The following is a 17,213-nucleotide window of genomic DNA, read 5'->3' on the forward strand; positions in this document are numbered from 1 at the left end:
TTATATACTGATCAGAGCCGCTGAGTGCCTTGAGATGTGTTTATCACACCGATACTCCTGTGCATATGTATAAACATGAGAACACACACACACAATTTCCTCTTTAAGTCTAAATCAAAATATATTTTCTTTGAAACACAGTCACCAGGAAGAACATTTCTTCAGGGTAGCACCAGAAAAATTCAGAAGAAAAAAAGTCAGCCACACAAAATTTGATCAGTTTTAACCAAAGTTATTGGATCTCCATATTTATTCCAGTTTCTTTCAGTGATTTAAACTAGAAGAGAATTTGTAGGGAAAAAAAGTCACCCAACATGTAATATCTTACATAACCCAGGCCAGAAAAAGGATTCACATGAACTCTCTGAATACCTAGATTTCTAACATCCACCACCACCTCCCAAGCAGAACTCACCTCAGGTTACTACAGTTAAAAGATATATCATAAAAGTAATTAATCTTGATGAAGTTTCCACAATGAGCCAGGCTTCTGATACACATATGTATGTGTATATGTGTATATATAGATACATATATATTATATGTGATGTAGGTATGTATGCAAGCTCAAGTAATCCTCCTACAACCCTGAGAAAGGAGGCATTATCTCCATTTAAAAATAAGGAATCAAAAGTCAGAAAGGTTTTAATTTGACTAAAGGTAATGCAGAACTCTGATTCATATTCGGATGTTTGACTCCAAAAACAGGGCTTTCTTCTGCTCTGTTCTTTCATCTAATAGATGGTGGACAAAGAAAAGCAGGATGGAATTTCAACTCTGTGTAAATAAATACAATCTCATTTAAATTGTACTCTTACCAAACTGTTTTGTTTAGGATGTGAGGTGTCCCACAAAAGTTCCCGTGTTAATGCAGGAATATTTAAAGGAGAAATGATTGGATTTTCAGAGTTGTAATCTAATAAGCCCATACTAATTTGAATGGACTAACTAGATTGTAACTGTAGGCAGGCAGGGTGTGGCTGGAGGAGGTAGGTAACTGGGGTGTTCCACGGAAGGGTTCACCTTCCCTGTGGCCCTTTCCCTTTTTTCTCTCTGCTTCCTGGCTGCCAAGAAAGGAGCAAAGTTCTTCCATCAAGCCCTTTCTCCAATGATGTTTAGCTTCAAGTTGGGCCCAGGGCAATAAATTTGGTACAATATGGATTGAATCTCTGAAACTGTGAGCCAAAATAAAGATTTCCTCCTTTAAGTTGTTCTTGTCAGATATTTTGGTCACAGTAATGAAAAGCTGATTAACAAAAACAATTTTTAAAATACCTCTTCCTATTCTAACTTTAGCAACTACAGGGGCATTTAACTTTCAACTGATCAATCAACAAGTAAATAGTAATTTGTAGGAGGTACACAAAAATATAGTTATCTCTGTAGTTAAGCAGATAGGCTAATCAAAATTACTAATAAGACACTGATATAGTGTTCCAATAAAATTTAGTTTCAGATGGTAAGTCATATATACATAAATAAAAGAACCATGATATTTAGAAATAATATTAGGATGTGTAGGATAAGAAAAATTGGTAGTGGATAATGCCTGGCCAACTTACTAAAATATGTTAGCAGGTGATTCTGGGAAGCTTTACATATCAGGTTCTAGTTTCTGTGATGGAGACAATGAATGTAATAGGAGCTATAAGCACAGGTATAGCAGAAGACTTCTTTTTTTTTTTTTTATTGTAAACAAATGGGATACATGTTGTTTCTCTGTTTGTACATGGCGTAAAGGCATACCATTTGTGTAATCATAAATTTACATAGAGTAATGTTGTTTGATTCATTCTGTTATTTTTTCCCTTCCCCCACCCCTCCCACCCCTCTTTACCCTCTATACAGTACTTCCTTCCTCCATACTTGCCCCCCTCCCTAACCCTAACTCTAACCCTAACACTAACCCTTCCCTCCCCCCCATTATGTGTCATCCTCCACTTATTAGTGATATCATTCGTCCTTTGGCTTTTTGAGATTGGCTTATCTCACTTAGCATGATATTCTCCAATTTCATCCATTTGCCTGCAAATGCCATAATTTTATCATTCTTTATGGCTGAGTAATATTCCATTGTATATATATACCACAGTTTCTTTATCCACTCATCAATTGAAGGGCATCTAGGTTGGTTCCACAGTCTGGCTATTGTGAATTGAGCAGCTATGAACATTGATGTGGCTGTATCTCTGTAGTATGCTGATTTTAAGTCCTTTGGGTATAGGCCAAGGAGTGGGATAGCTGGGTCAAATGGAGGGTCCATTCCAAGTTTTCTAAGGAATCTCCACACTGCTTTCCAGAGTGGCTGCACTAATTTGCAGCCCCACCAGCAATGTATGAGTGTACCTTTCTCCCCACATCCTCGCCAACACCTGTTGTTGCTCGTATTCTTGATAATCGCCATTCTAATTGGGGTGAGATGGAATCTTAGGGTGGTTTTGATTTGCATTTCTCTTATTACTAGAGATGTTGAACATTTTTCCATATGTTTGTTGATTGCTTGTAGATCTTCTTCTGTGAAGTGTCTATTCATTTCCTTAGCCCATTTGTTGACTGGACTATTTGAATTCTTGGAGTAGAGTTTTTTGAGTTCTTTATAGATTCTGGAGATTAGTGCTCTATCTGAAGTATGATTGGCAAAGATATTCTCCCACTCTGTAGGCTCTTTCTTCGCATTGCTGATAGTTTCCTTTGCTGAGAGAAAGCTTTTTAGTTTGAATCTATCCCAGTGGTTGATTCTAGCTTTTATTTCTTGTGCTATGGGAGTCCTGTTAAGGAAGTCTGGTCCTAGACCAACAAGGTGAAGATTTGGACCACTTTTTCTTCTATAATCTGCAGGGTCTCTGGTCTGATTCCGAGGTCCTTAATCCATTTTGAGTTTAGTTTCGTGCATGGTGAGAGATATGGGTTTAGTTTCATTCTGTTGCATATGGATTTCCAATTCTCCCAGCACATTTGTTGAAGAGGCTATCTTTTCTCCATTGCATATTTTTGGCACCTTTGTCTAGTATGAGAAAATTGTATTTATTTGGGTTTGTGTCCGTGTCCTCTATTCTGTACCATTGATTTACCTTTCTATTTTGGTACCAATACCATGCCGTTTTTGTTACTATTGCTTTGTAGTAGAGTTGAAGATCTGGTATTGCAATACCCCCTGTTTCACTCTTCCTGCTAAGGATTGCTTTAGCTATTCTGGGTTTCTTACTCTTCCAGATGAATTTCATAATTGCTTGCTCTATTTCTGTAAGGTACGTCATTGGGATTTTAATTGGAATTGCATTGAATTTGTATAGCACTTTAGGTAGTATGGCCATTTTGACAATATTAATTCTTCCTATCCAAGAACATGGAAGATCTTTCCATCTTCTAAGGTGTTCTTTAATTTCTTTCTTTAGTGTTGTATAGTTCTCATTGTAGAGGTCTTTCACCTCTTTTGTGAGATTGATTCCCAAGTATTTATTTTTTTTGAGGCTATTGTGAATGGGGTAGTTTTCCTAATTTCTCTTTCTGAAGATTCATCACTTATGTATAAAAATGCGTTGGATTTATGGGCATTGATCTTGTAACCTGCTACTTTACTGAATTCACTTATGAGTTCTAAGAGTTTTCTGGTGGAATTTCCAGGTTCCTCTAAATATATAATCATGTCATCAGCGAACAGGGATAGTTTGAGTTCTTCTTTTCCAATTCGTATCCCTTTAATTTCTTTGGTTTGTCTAATTGCTCTGGCCAGAGTCTCAAGAACGATGTTGAATAGAAGTGGTGAAAGAGGGCATCCCTGCCTTGTTCCAGTTTTTAGGGGGAATGCTTTCAGTTTTTCACCATTTAGAATGATATTAGCCGTGGGCTTAGCATAAATGGCCTTTACAATGTTAAGGAATGTTCCCACTATCCCTATTTTTTCTAGTGTTTTGAGCATGAAGGGGTGCTGTATTTTATCGAATGCTTTTTCTGCATCTATCCCAATAATCATGTGATTCTTAACTTTTAGTCTGTTGATATGGTGAATGACATTTATTGATTTCCGGATGTTGAACCAAACTTGCATCCCTGGCATAAAACCCACTTTATCGTGGTGCACTATCGTTTTAATATATTTTTGTATGCGATTTGCTAAAATTTTGTTGAGAATTTTTGTGTCGATGTTCATTAAGGGTATTGTTCTGAAATTTTCTTTCCTTGATGTGTCTCTGTCTGGTTTAGGTATCAGGGTGATATTGGCTTCATAGAATGAGTTTGGGAGGGTTTCCTCCTTTTCTATTTCATGGAATACTTTGAGAAGTATTGGAATGAGTTCTTCTTTAAAGGTTTTGTAGAACTCGGCTGAGAACCCATCTGGTCCCGGACTTTTCTTTGTTGGTAGGCTTTTGATGACTTCTTCTATTTCAGTACTTGAAATTGGTCTATTTAAATTGTTTATGTCCTCCTCGTTCAGTTTAGGCAATTCATATGTCTCTAGAAACCTGTTGATGCCTTCAAAATTTTCTATTTTGTTGGAGTATAGATTTTCAAAATAGCTTCTAATTATGTTTTGTATTTCAATCCTGTCTGTTGTGATATTTCCTTGTTCATTCCGAATTTTAGTGATTTGGGTTTTCTCTCGTCTTCTCTTTGTTAGTGTGGCTAAAGGTTTATCAATTTTGTTTATTTTTTCGAAGAACCAACTATTTATTTTGTCAATTTTTTGTATTGTTTCTTTTGTTTCAATTTCATTGATTTCAGCTCTGAGTTTAACTATTTCCTGTCTTCTACTACTTTTGGTGCTGTTCTGTTCTTCTTTTTCTAGGGCTTTGAGCTGTAGTGTTAGGTTGTTTATTTGTTGAGTTTTACTTCTTTATTAAATGCGCTCCATGAAATAAATTTCCCTCTAAGTACTGCTTTCATAGTGTCCCAGAGATTTTGATATGATGTTTCTTTGTTCTCATTTACCTCTAAGAATTTTTTAATTTCCTTCCTAATATCTTCTGTTATCCATTCATCATATAATAGCATATTGTTTAATCTCCAGATGTTGGAATAGTTTCTGTGTTTTACTCTTTCATTTATTTCTAACTTCAATCCATTATGATCTGATAGAATACATGCTCACTGGTCTAAGAGTAGACATATTGACCAATGGGACAGAATTGACAGTTAAGAAATAAACCCTCAAATTTATGGTCAAAATATTTTTGATAAGGTTGCCAAAACAGTTCAGTGAAAAAAATAGTGTTTTTGTTTTTTTTCAATGAATGGTGCTGAGACACTGGATACCCACAAACAAAAGGAAGAATTTGGATTCCTATCTCACAACATATACAAAAATTAACTTAGAATGGATCAAAGAGTGCTGGGTGTTGTGGCTTATACCCGTATTCCCAACTACTTGGGAGGCTAGGTAGGAGAATCTTAAGTTTGACATGACTGGCCAACGTAGCAAGACCCTGTCTTAAAATAAGAAATAGAAAGGACTGGGATGTAGTTCAGTAGCAGTATCACGACACAACAAAACAATCCTCAAAGGATCAAAGATCTAAATATAAGAACTAAAACAATGAAATTCTTAAAAGAAAACAGGCATAAATTTTCAGACACCAAAACACAAGCAACAAAAGAAAACACAGATAAATTGGACTTCAATGAAATTACAGTTTGTTGGGGCTAGAGGTGTAACTCTGTGGTACAGCACCTTCCGAGTGGGTCCTGGGTTCAAACCCAGTACCACAAAATAAATAATTAAATAAAAATTTAAAAATTAAAGTTTGTGCTTCAAAGAACACCATCAAGAAAATAAAAAGATAATCCATAAAATAGAAGAAAACTTCTGCAAATTATATATCTAATAAGTGACCTGGTTCTGGAATATATAAAGAACTCTTAAAATTCAATAATAATAAGAAATAATCCAATTTAAAAATGCGTAAAAGTGCTCACTCTGGCAGCACATATACTAGGATGAACTCTAGTTACCAATAATATGTTCCTCTGCTTTCTCAATTTTCCCATTCTACTGTAACATATTTCCAAGTTGGCCAACAAGTAGGTCATTTGCATGACTACTGAATAGTTTGTCACTTTCAGAGACAGAGGGAGAAAAATCAGAAAACAGTAAAAACTACTAAGAATTGGTATTCACTAGGATTCACAATAATTCAATGGGTCTAGGAATAAAGGAAGGAATGTACTATTACAACTTATAGGATTAAATCAGGATCATGGCCGGGTCATAACAGTAATGGAGTAGGGTTCAAGTAGAAGGTGATATCTAGTCATTATCATCACACTTCACAATATGATTTACTCTGTGTAATCATCCACTGGTATTAAGAGAAGAAACTCCTGAATCATAAGATTTTTGAACATTACTTTCATTAAAACACCAACTACCCAGAAAAGGAACAATTTCCAGCTTCTATATTTTCAGTTTTAAATCAATGGACTTCTTTAGAAAAATTCTGTCATTCCATTCGAAAGTATCAATAGTTAGTCATTCATTCAATCAGTAAATATACTACACGCTTCCTATACATCAGGTGCTGTATGGGCTACAAAGGCAGCCCCAAAATATGACTCTTACCTTAAAAAGTTTCACTCAACCTAATAGATAAGACAAATAACAAAACTCTCTGAGAAGAATGGTAAAAGTACCCTACAAATGAAACAAACTCCTCCCCGAGCAATTTGGGAGGCTAGGAGAAAGATAACTTTTCAGATCAGGGATGAAAAGGAAAGGTTCATGGAAGAGGGTGGGCTTCCTGAGAAAGGAGTAGCAGGAGCCAAACTAACATATGGGTAGTGTTCCAGAAAGAGTATTCCAATGGGGGTAGCATACGGTGTTTGGGTAGAGGACAATTAAGTCCAAGGCTAGAGATTAGGCTAGGGCCAGAGTGTAGAAGATTTTGAATGTCATGCTAAGGAGTCTGAACTTTATCTTACTGAACATGAAGTACAAGTAATGATTCATGAGCAAAGGACAAAGAGAAGCAAATGGAACTTAAGAAAAATTCATCTGGCAGCAATAAACAGGATGAACTAGAATGGGGTAGTTGAGAAGCAGAGAGACAGTCAGAAGGTGACTGATACAGATCCAGTAAAAGAGGAGGAGCATTGAACTCAGGTGAAAGTAACAGAAATGGAATTCTTTATACGTCAAGACAGAGTTCTGCTGCTTTTAAATTTCTGTATATTTCAAGGAAATTTCATACAAATTAAATGCCCAAATGAAGCCAAGAGACCCAATCATCTGATAATATATTAAACATCTATAACAAAAGTTATTCCATTTCAGCCCAAAAAGATTATCTGAGGCATAATCATGAACTCAAATCCAAGGTAAGGTTCATCTTCCAAAAGACACAATCTGGCTACTAGCAGCTCTAGAAGGTTCACATTATTTTTATACTAACATTTAACAATGCTCTTGGGAAATGACAAACAATCATGTTTTGAAGACAAATATTTTTTGCATTTTTTTTCTTTCCCTCATCTTTATCAGCGCAGATATTTGCATGAAAACAGGACCACTGGTCCTTGGGGATTCATCAGTTCCTACTGCTTATTTTTCATCCATGTCATCCTCTCAATTAATGCAGGAAAGAGGATTGAGACATCGAAACACCAGATTAGGGTGTCAAGTAAAAGCCAACCCCTAGAGTAGATGAATAATACTCATCCAGCCCCAGTTGATGGGCCAGGTTCTGTAGGCCTCGTACCTTCTCCATCAAATTAGCTGTGGTGAGGCTCCCCAGTTCTTTCAACATGTCAATGTCGTCACGTTCTATTTCAGCCATCCATTTGGGTGGAGAGCTAGTAATAGGACTTTTGAAGGAAGCTGCAAATTCAGCAACACCTGGTAATTGTTCTGGCCAAAGATCTGGTGAGGCACGGTCAAGTTTTTCAAAACTTAGCAAAGATGCTTCCAAATCTGTCCCGTCTGTGGGAGACGCCATCTTCCAACCCATGTCACAGCAGAAGACTTCTTAAGGAATTAGAAGTTGAAATGTTCTTGGGGAAAATTTAGCATTAGGATAGGTAGAGGCACGTGTACCCCATTAAGAGTACACAGCTTCATTGATGTAGCCACATCAGTGTTGACAGCAGCTTAATTCACAATAGCCAAGCTATGGAACCAACATAGATGCCCTTCAACAGATGAATGGATAAAGAAAATGTCACATATATACACAATAGAATGTTACTCGGCCATGAAGAAGAATGAAATTATGCCATTTGCCAGTAAATGGATAGAACTGGAATGGAATATCAAGTTAAGTGAAATAAGTCAATCCCAAAACACAAAGGCCAAATATTCTCTCTGATATGCAGATGCTGATACACAGTAAGAGGAGGGGTAATAGAAGGTCATTGGGGTAGACCAAGGGGAATGAAGGGTAGGAAAGGGGGAGGGAAATAAGAAAGACAGTAGAATGAATTGGACCTAACTTTCCTACATTCATATATGAATACTTGACTAGTGAAACTCCACAAGTATAACTAACTACAAGAATGGGATCCTAATTAGAATAAGTTATCTCCATGTATGTATAATATGTCAAAATACACTCTACTCTCATGTATATCTAAAAAGAACAATTTTTTTTTAGACGAGTACATAGCTTTAGTGAGGACTAAGGTCTGGAATAAACCTGGAATTCTTAGATATATAATTAAAAAGAAATACTAATAACATTTAGGACAACCTTCTCATTTCAAAGAAGAAAAAACCAAGTCTTAGGTGGCTAAATGGTTTGCTCATGGTCACAGAGTCACAGATGGGGCTTGGTGAAAAGCACTGCTTACCTGCCATAACACCAATGCATTTCCACTCTACAGTGAATTCCCATGCATTGAAGCCACGAGGTACCAAGAACTCTAGGACATTACCTCAGGAGCCTAGTGGGTTATAAGGGAGAGGTATGTTCAAATACTGCATTTTTGCATTGATCCCTTTTATTTATAGGATTTATGATAAAATTATTTGAGGGAAAAAACCTTCCACATTAAAAAGAATCCTTGCCAGGCACAGTCATGTACACCTGTAATCCCAGCAGGTCAGGAGGCTAAGGCAGTAGGATCGCAAGTTCAAGGCCAGTCTCAGCAACTTGGCAAGGCTCTAAACAACTTATCAAGACCCTAAATCAAAGAATAAAAAGGGCTGAGGATGTGGTTCAGTGGTTAAGTGCCCCGGGTTCAATCCCCAGTACCAAAATAAATAAATAAAGATTCTTCTGCATTTTAAAATGCACCTGATGTCATTTTAACATCAATTCAAATATTTTTGTCTTCTGTTATGTTCTAATGTGAACATCACCTATTCAAAAAACACGTGACTATAGAAGAAAGCAACTATAATCATAATATAATTAGTGATTATAATCAACACTGTTGAGTTCAGTGCTATAATGACAGAGGCACAACATAAAAGAAAAAAGTCTTTATTCTCAACAAATTAATTGACCCATTCAACAATCAAGTGCTGGTATATTTTGTGTGAGGTACTGAGCTATACATTGGTTGAGCAAAAAGACATAGGTCAGGTCTGGGTAACAGTAAACTAGAAAGACATTAATCAACTATTAATTAGATAACACAAATTTTAAAATGCCTGATAAGTGGCATGACGGAAAGTTACAAGATGGCACATGACCAGGAGACTACAGTCTGAGGAGTCGCTGTCTAGGAGAGGAAAAGTGACTTTATGCCAAAAGCAATGATAAACACATGCCCAATAACAGGTATGCAAAGACTGTGTGGTGGCACAGGAGATAGCAAAGAACCAAGAAGGAGGTGGCAAGAATACCTCAGGGGCTGGGGTTGTGGCTCAGTGGTAGAACGCTTGCCCAGCATGCATGAGGCACTGAGTTCAATTCTCAGCACCGCATATAAACAAATAAAATAAAAGATCCATTGACAACTAAAAATAAATAAATTAAAAAGAACACCTCACAATGAAAGCATCATTTGCATTTAATCTAGGAAGGGTTGATAAGGACATGATGGGAGGAAAAAGATTGACAGGAAAAGAGGGCAAAAAAAAATATTTCAGACAGAAACATATCTGCAAAAGGTACAGAAACTGGGTTGAACCAGAAATGGCATGTCCTTCAAGAACAAAGTAAAAGGTGGCTTAATAAAATGAAAAAAAAAAAAAAAAAAGAATGGCAAAAGGATGCAGGGGCCGTGTCACACAAGGCCTTGTACAGTATGCCAACAGACTGATATGTAGTCTGAAGAACCTGCCATGGAAATGATCTAGAGTCACTGGCTATACAGAAGTGCACATGAGACCAGACTACTAGTCCCGAGAGCAGCAAAGAAGAAAGACCAGAATAGGGAAGACTGAGAGCTAAGTGACCTATCAGGAGCTGCTGTTTCACAAGGAATAACCTGAACGATGGATTTATCTTAGATTTCCTAGCACATGTTGGCATCTTAAAAATAAATTGTTAATAGGAAAAAAAAATGATGTTGATATGGTAGAATAGGGGCAAGAATATAAGAATCATGAAAGGCAAGCAAAAATGTTACAACCTGGTGCTTTAAGAAACAGGAAGGCACTGTAATTTCTGATCATGGGGTTGACATAATGTGATCCATTTAAGAAAGCCTACCATATTATAGTATATCTACTAGCATGGGTAAGTGATAAAATTACACAAGATGAAAGAACACTTTTAACAAGGTAACTAAAATAGTTCAGACATGAGGTGAAAGTAATTACCCTGCTAAGAATCCAACAGGAATACAGGAGAAAAAGATGAGACATTTTCAAAGAAAGATAAATAAAGTCAGTCAACAGAGGAACTCAGGGATCTGCAAAATTTCTCTATTAGCGAGGCATGGTGGCAAATGCCTGTAATCCCAGCTGCTCAGGAGGCTGAGGCCTGAGGATTGGGAGTTCAAGGTCAGCCTGGGTAAGATGTTGATAAGTTCTCTCAAGAAGAAAGAATAGAAAAAAAGCATTTATAAAGAACAGATCACAAATGTTTGGGGCTTTGCAGGTTATGTGGTCTCTGACAAAGATACTCAAATCCGCTAGAGTAGCAAGAATGCAGTCACAGTCAACCACAGACAGCCTGTACACAAATGAACATGGTTGCATTCCAAAAATAAATACATTTGAATAAATAAATTGTATTAGTCAGCCTTTCATCACTATGACCAAAATACCTGGCAAAAACAACTTTAAAAAGGAAAGATTTATTTTGACTCAGTTTCAGAGGTTTCAGAGTATGATCAGTTACCTCCATTGAACCAGGCAGAGGTCGGGGAGGGAGGAGAGGAAGGCCCTGGATGGAAGAGAAGAGAAAGAGGAAGAGGAACTGGGCATACCATACCCCTGTGACCTGCTTTCCTCTGACTAGGTCCTATCTCCCAGTAATACATTTAGCTGATATCACAGGGTTAATCCATTTGACGAGGTCAGAGTTCTCATGATCCAATTATTGCCTAAATGCCCCACCTCTGTACACATGATACTAGAGGACATTCCAGAACTAAACATGACATAAATATAAACACACACACACACACACACACACACACACACACACACACACACAGAGGCAGTAGGCTAGATCTGGATTGGGCCCACAGATCATAGTTTAGTGACTCCTGGACTAGATATGGTTGAGAAGAGGGGGTAACTCAGTCACTAGTATTTTCAGCCATGAGTGACTGAAAACATGAGATAACACTACAGACAGAAGTTCAGTTCCCTCTCTTTCTAAACAAATTTGCAAGGTAACAGAAAGGTCTAGTGTGTCAACTCCATGATTCTGAAAGGCCCAGGCTCCTCCTATACTTCCAGGTCACCATCCTTTACGTGTCACTTTTGGTATATGGTACAAAGTAGCTACCTGAGTTCTCGCCATCAAATTAGCATTCCAGCCATCAGGAAAACAGATGGGCTAAAGAAAAAAGTAAAAAGGACATGTCCCTCACTTTAAGGACAATTCTTCAAATCATAAAACCTTTCTACTCAGCCAGTTTTCTACTGCCACGTAAAAGCCAAGAAGGACTGTACTTGTTTCAAAATGAATGGCTCAATATCTTGAGCTTTTATCATTCATTCTCACTAAACCAAGAAAAAAAATGTACACCTCTTGATTGTTGGCCTGTATAAAATTTCTTACTGGCTGAAAGGTACTCCATAAACTGTTTTCCTTCTGTCTGTAGTAATAAAACTATACAACACTATAAACATTTTCCATGTTTAACTCCAAGATATTTGGTTTACTGGCTAGAAACAGTAGAGCTTTTGTTTTTAAAATTAAAGCAGACCCTAAAATCTAATTTGCCTCAGAATGCCAAATATTTTTCTCTTCTGTTATGTTCTAACATGACTATCACCTATTCCAAAAACATGTGGCTATATAAGAAAGTGACTATACCATTTCTAGGTTGTCCCTGAAAATGGTTCCTTGACATACAGACTAGGAATAACAATAATGTCCAATGATGAAGATTTCTTAAAGAGTTTGGTATACAGGAGATTTGTTCATGAAATTATGCTTATGAAAAACCAGAGTGGCAGAACTAGTGCCACAATGAAGAGGTATTTCATTTAGAAGTGGTAAATGTGTTACAATATTTCTTTTTCATTGAGATATAATTTGACTTTCCTTTAAAAATGACTAAATTTCCATCTGAAAACATGAAGATTCACTAAGTTTCTGGCCCCTCATATTTATAAAAGGAAATAAAAAATCTAGCATTCCAAACAGTTCTAATGAGGTAAAAGAAGTCACTGGTTATTATGATCATGCAATAATTATGTGTGGACACTAACACTCAATGTAAACAATAATTCAAAAACTTTAAAACTGAAAATATGCAGACAATTCAATTAACATTTAAATCTCTGAAAATTAATTTTCAAATTATGTCTCACTTTGACCTTTTAATGTTTTACTTTTAAAGGGATTTCAAAATTAATAAATAATGCATAAAACTTTCCAATTTGCTTCTACAGTCATATTCTCTACCCTAGATTTTATTTCAGATATATCTCAACTCACATAATATTTTTATTACCTGACATTTTAATCAAAGATCAAAAACTTTACTGGCCAAAGCATTTCCAAACCTCTGTGAAGTAAATTAACTTTATGAAATGGAACCCAACTACATATTTTGTAATGAAATTTTATATTACATTTCAAGAAAGAATGCTGTCCTTATAAAGATAGCCAATGTGGCTCAGACAATAATAATGGTAAAAATATTTAAAAGAAATGCGAGAAGTAAGAAATATTTTAACAACCCAAAGCGGTATTCAACCTCAGGAGTCTCCATAAAACACTGCCTTTTCCAGGGAGTCCAAGTTTGGAAGGGTCCTCAGATCTCACAATGTTGTCACAAAGCAGAGAGGAAAGGGTGGGGGATCACCTGCATGCTTTATTTCAGGGTACTCCACGTACCCTGATATTATGATACTGCTAATATGTCAACTACCTAGCCATTATCATTTACTAACAATCACTGCAAATACTTTGAGATGGTATTTCTACTAACTACATGAGTAATGTGTGAATGTATGCTTGCTTCTTATATTAAAAATACACAGAAATTTCTAGAACCAGAACATGAACATGACTCTCCTAAGTTCTTATGTCACTATCCAGTTCAATAATCTTTAATATATGCTCTCCTTCACTAGGGACCTAGAGGCAAAACGCCTAAGCATATATTTTGAGCAATTCTAAAACTGATATCCCTTATGTTATAGGAACTTAACCTCTCAAGATTTCCAAATTTTAAGCTCTTTTCCATCCAAATTAGCTTTGTCATATTTTTCCAACCACACCATGCCCATTTCAAACTTGAGGTTTTAAACATAATTTTTAGCTCCTGATCCGTGATCCCTTTTCTTAAACTCACACTACCATCCTCATCATCCAGTTAAGACCCTAATGTTCCCATGTGAACTCCTGACCATAGAGCCTGAGCCAAGTCCTCATTTCAGGATACAGTGACACATATTACCTACACTAGTTGTTTTGACACAAACACCACCAGAGTATCCTTAAAAATAAGCAATAAACATTTCCTAGTATAACTACAACCATGGACCTGCTGTTACAGGCTGAATTATGATTCCCCCCATATTCAAGTGTTGGAGCCCTCAGTAACTCAGATCATAACTGGATTTGGAGGAAGGACCTTTAAAGAGGCAATTAAGTTAAAAGGAGGGTCTTAGGGTATGCTGGCATCCAATATGACTGGTGTCCTTACAAGGAGAAATAAGGACTTACAGAGAGATGTACATTCACAGAGGGACACCCATGTGAAGAGGCTACAAGAAGGCCTGCAAACCAAGGATCCAACCCCACTGATGCCTTGATCATGAATTCCCAGCCTCCGGGGCTGTGAAAAATATCAATTTTGTTGTGTAAGCCACAAACTCTATGGTGATTTATTATGGCAGCCTTGGCAAATTTACACACACCTGCCATATGTGCACTGAACAGTGTCTTTCCCCACCCTGGCCCCCAAGTGTTGGGCTCAAACCCAGAGCCTCATGCATGCTAGGCAAGCTCTACCACTGACTCACACTCCAATCTTTTTCTTATATACATAATTATTTTTCAACACTGCTCTGTGGAAAGTATGCTTATAATCTGAAAAGGAAAACAGGAAAGAGAGAGAGAGAGAAGGGAAGGAAGGAAGGAAGGAAGGAAGGAAGGAAGGAAGGAAGGAAGGAAGGAAGGAAGGAAGGAAGGAAGGAAGGAAGGAAGGAAGGAAGGAAGGAAGGAAGGAAGGAAGGAAGGAAGGAAGGAAGGAAGGAAGGAAGGAGAGAGAAAAGAAAAGAGAAGAGAAGAGGAAAAAAGAAAAGAAAAGAAAAAAGAAAAGAAAAGGAGAAATTTTTGCTTAGGACTTCACAGATAGATACTAGAGTCTGCATCCATTTTCCTCTAAAGAACATGATATTAACTATCATGTCAAACTGATGTGATATGTGAATGACCCAAATAGAACATGATACTACTTTTTCAGAACATTGATGGATTGAAACTTAGAAAATATCTTTTTTCTTTTTCGATTTGTTCTATATATTTTAAAGAACATATATAGTAGTCAGGTCCAAAAGTTTAAAATGGTCTATTTAAAAGAGTTATCTTCAGAAATTCTCAAAGAATGGAGTTTGGTGTTGGGGGCTGTGCCATGTTGACGGCGCCAGAACGGTGCCTGATCACATCGGCAGCGAGGAGGTTAATTGACATAAGCACACTCAGGTGATTTATCATCCACGCACACAATGTATGTGCATGTGTTCTCGAGCACTCCTAATTGTGCCTGCTGGGACATCTAGCGTCTTGCTAATCTTTGCGTAAGAGGCGTGGCCCTGCTCTCCACCTCCTGGAGGTGATATGAGCTTAGGTGGAGGGATACAGCGGAACACAGCAGCTAGCAGGAATAGGGCAAGAAGAAAGAAAAGACAGCAGACACAGCAGCTAGTAGAAAGAAGAGCGGCAGCAGCTAGCAGAAAGAAGTGCAGAGAAGCCATTAGCAGAAAGGAAGAAGAAGCAGCAGCAGCTAGCAGATAGACACAGTAGCTAGCAGAAGTGGCAAGCAGAAAGAAAAGACAGCAGAGCAGCAGCTAGTAGAAAGTAGAACAGCAGCTAGCAGAAAGTGGCGGAAGGCAGATCGCAGAGTGGAGAACTGAGACGCATCAATAAAGCACCTTAGGTAGACGCACCCTTAGTTCACAGGATGCAGGACGCACCAGTAAGAAGCAGCAGAAAACTAAGAAGACATAGATATCTCTGAAAGCAAAGTGTCTCTCTCTCTCTCTGTCTCTCTCCTCTCAAAGCAAGTAAGCCTCATTTTCTCTATCCTTTATAAACAAGCAAGCAAGGAAGCAGCCCAGAGATAGAAGTGGCTCAGTTTCCAGTCCACCACCCATAAGACCCGTGCAAATTGTTGCTGCAAGCGGTGACAAATATCCGTGGATTTGGTACCGCAAACAGCCAGCGACAGTTTGGCACACATATCTATCTTGATTCTATCTATACTATGCTTCTTACTTTTCATATCAAATATGAATGACATCCTCTAATGAAAATGCTACCGTAACTTACTGATGCAAAGTCCTGCAATTTTATTTTTTTACATTTTAACATCCTTTTAAAAGACACATAATCAGAACATCTGTCATGATCAAAGGCAATTAGAATGTATCTCACATCTTAGAGTTGATGAAAACTGAATTCACTAACTGAAGTTGTATGTTTACCTTATAGACTTCAGAGCTGAATGACCACAATGTCATCCATGAAGTATAACTGTGATTAGTGAAAGGAACATAGGATAGGTGGGCCAAAGGAAACTGCTTTTCACCTAAAGGTACAGAGCAGACCCTGAGAGAAAATGAGAGTGATAAAAAGGCAAAGAAAAGAGCAAACAGTGGACTAAATACTAGAACTCCTTTTAAACATCCCAAAGTCTCGAAAGAAAAATGCTAAAAAGGAAGAGCCACAGAGAATACTTATCCACAGTCTTCCACACCCACACTGCAAGAGGAAAACACTACCAAACAGGAGGCAGACTCTATGTACACAGTGTGTCCATAAAGTGGAAACCAGTCTCACACTTCATAGTCACACCTCATATACCGCCATGGAGGGCAGGCCTTCTAGGTGAGGCATCAGGTTTCACAGCCAGGCTCAAACACAGGATTGTTAACACTAATCCACAGCAAGATCTGTGAATGAGAAGAAAAAAGACAGGCAAACACCCACAAGAAATATGGCCCCAATTAAAGGCCTCACACACTTGCCCTATTGATTATCTGTTATGTTGGCAAATGAATAAGCCAAGAACAATTATAGTAATCCACCATTTAAAAGACTATCAACTTTTATGACAATACAGTTGCTGTTCATCTTTAGCTGTCCCTTCAATAATTTTTATTTCTATTAGAAACTAAGGGATTGTCCTTGATGTCACAGGACTCAGTCTATGTCTCATCAGAAAAAGATGTAGTTAGAAACAAATCTAAATGAAATGGAGGTAGATTCTTTGAAGAGTATCTAAAAAAGATTAAATTGTGTTTTCCTTTAAATAACACAATAAAAATCAAAGTATATTTTTACCAAAGGGCCACCTAAAAATAGAGGGAATCTGCCATTGATCCACAATTTATATTATAAGTTTGACAAGATCATATTATCAAAATGTTAGATAATGGGTTCTGGTCTGTTACCATCACTCAAATAGATAGAAATTAAATA

General features: G+C 37.3%; 2 protein-coding genes across 3 annotated transcripts in view; both read right to left on the bottom strand.

The window, feature by feature from the left end:
* Positions 1-17,213, bottom strand: part of BMPR1B (bone morphogenetic protein receptor type 1B) — a 282,027-nt gene that overhangs the window by 181,614 nt on the left and 83,200 nt on the right. The window lies entirely within an intron of this gene.
* On the bottom strand, positions 5,100-7,940 carry LOC306669462 (protein lin-52 homolog; the record flags this gene model as incomplete). The annotated part of the gene is made up of 1 exon (XM_079153467.1): positions 5,100-7,940. One exon carries the CDS (start codon positions 7,938-7,940, stop codon positions 7,602-7,604), a length of 339 nt encoding a protein of 112 aa, XP_079009593.1. The 3' UTR covers positions 5,100-7,601.

This window comes from Sciurus vulgaris (genome assembly GCF_902686455.1).
Source record: "Sciurus vulgaris genome assembly, chromosome: 9".
Classification (NCBI taxonomy): Eukaryota; Metazoa; Chordata; class Mammalia; order Rodentia; family Sciuridae; genus Sciurus; species Sciurus vulgaris.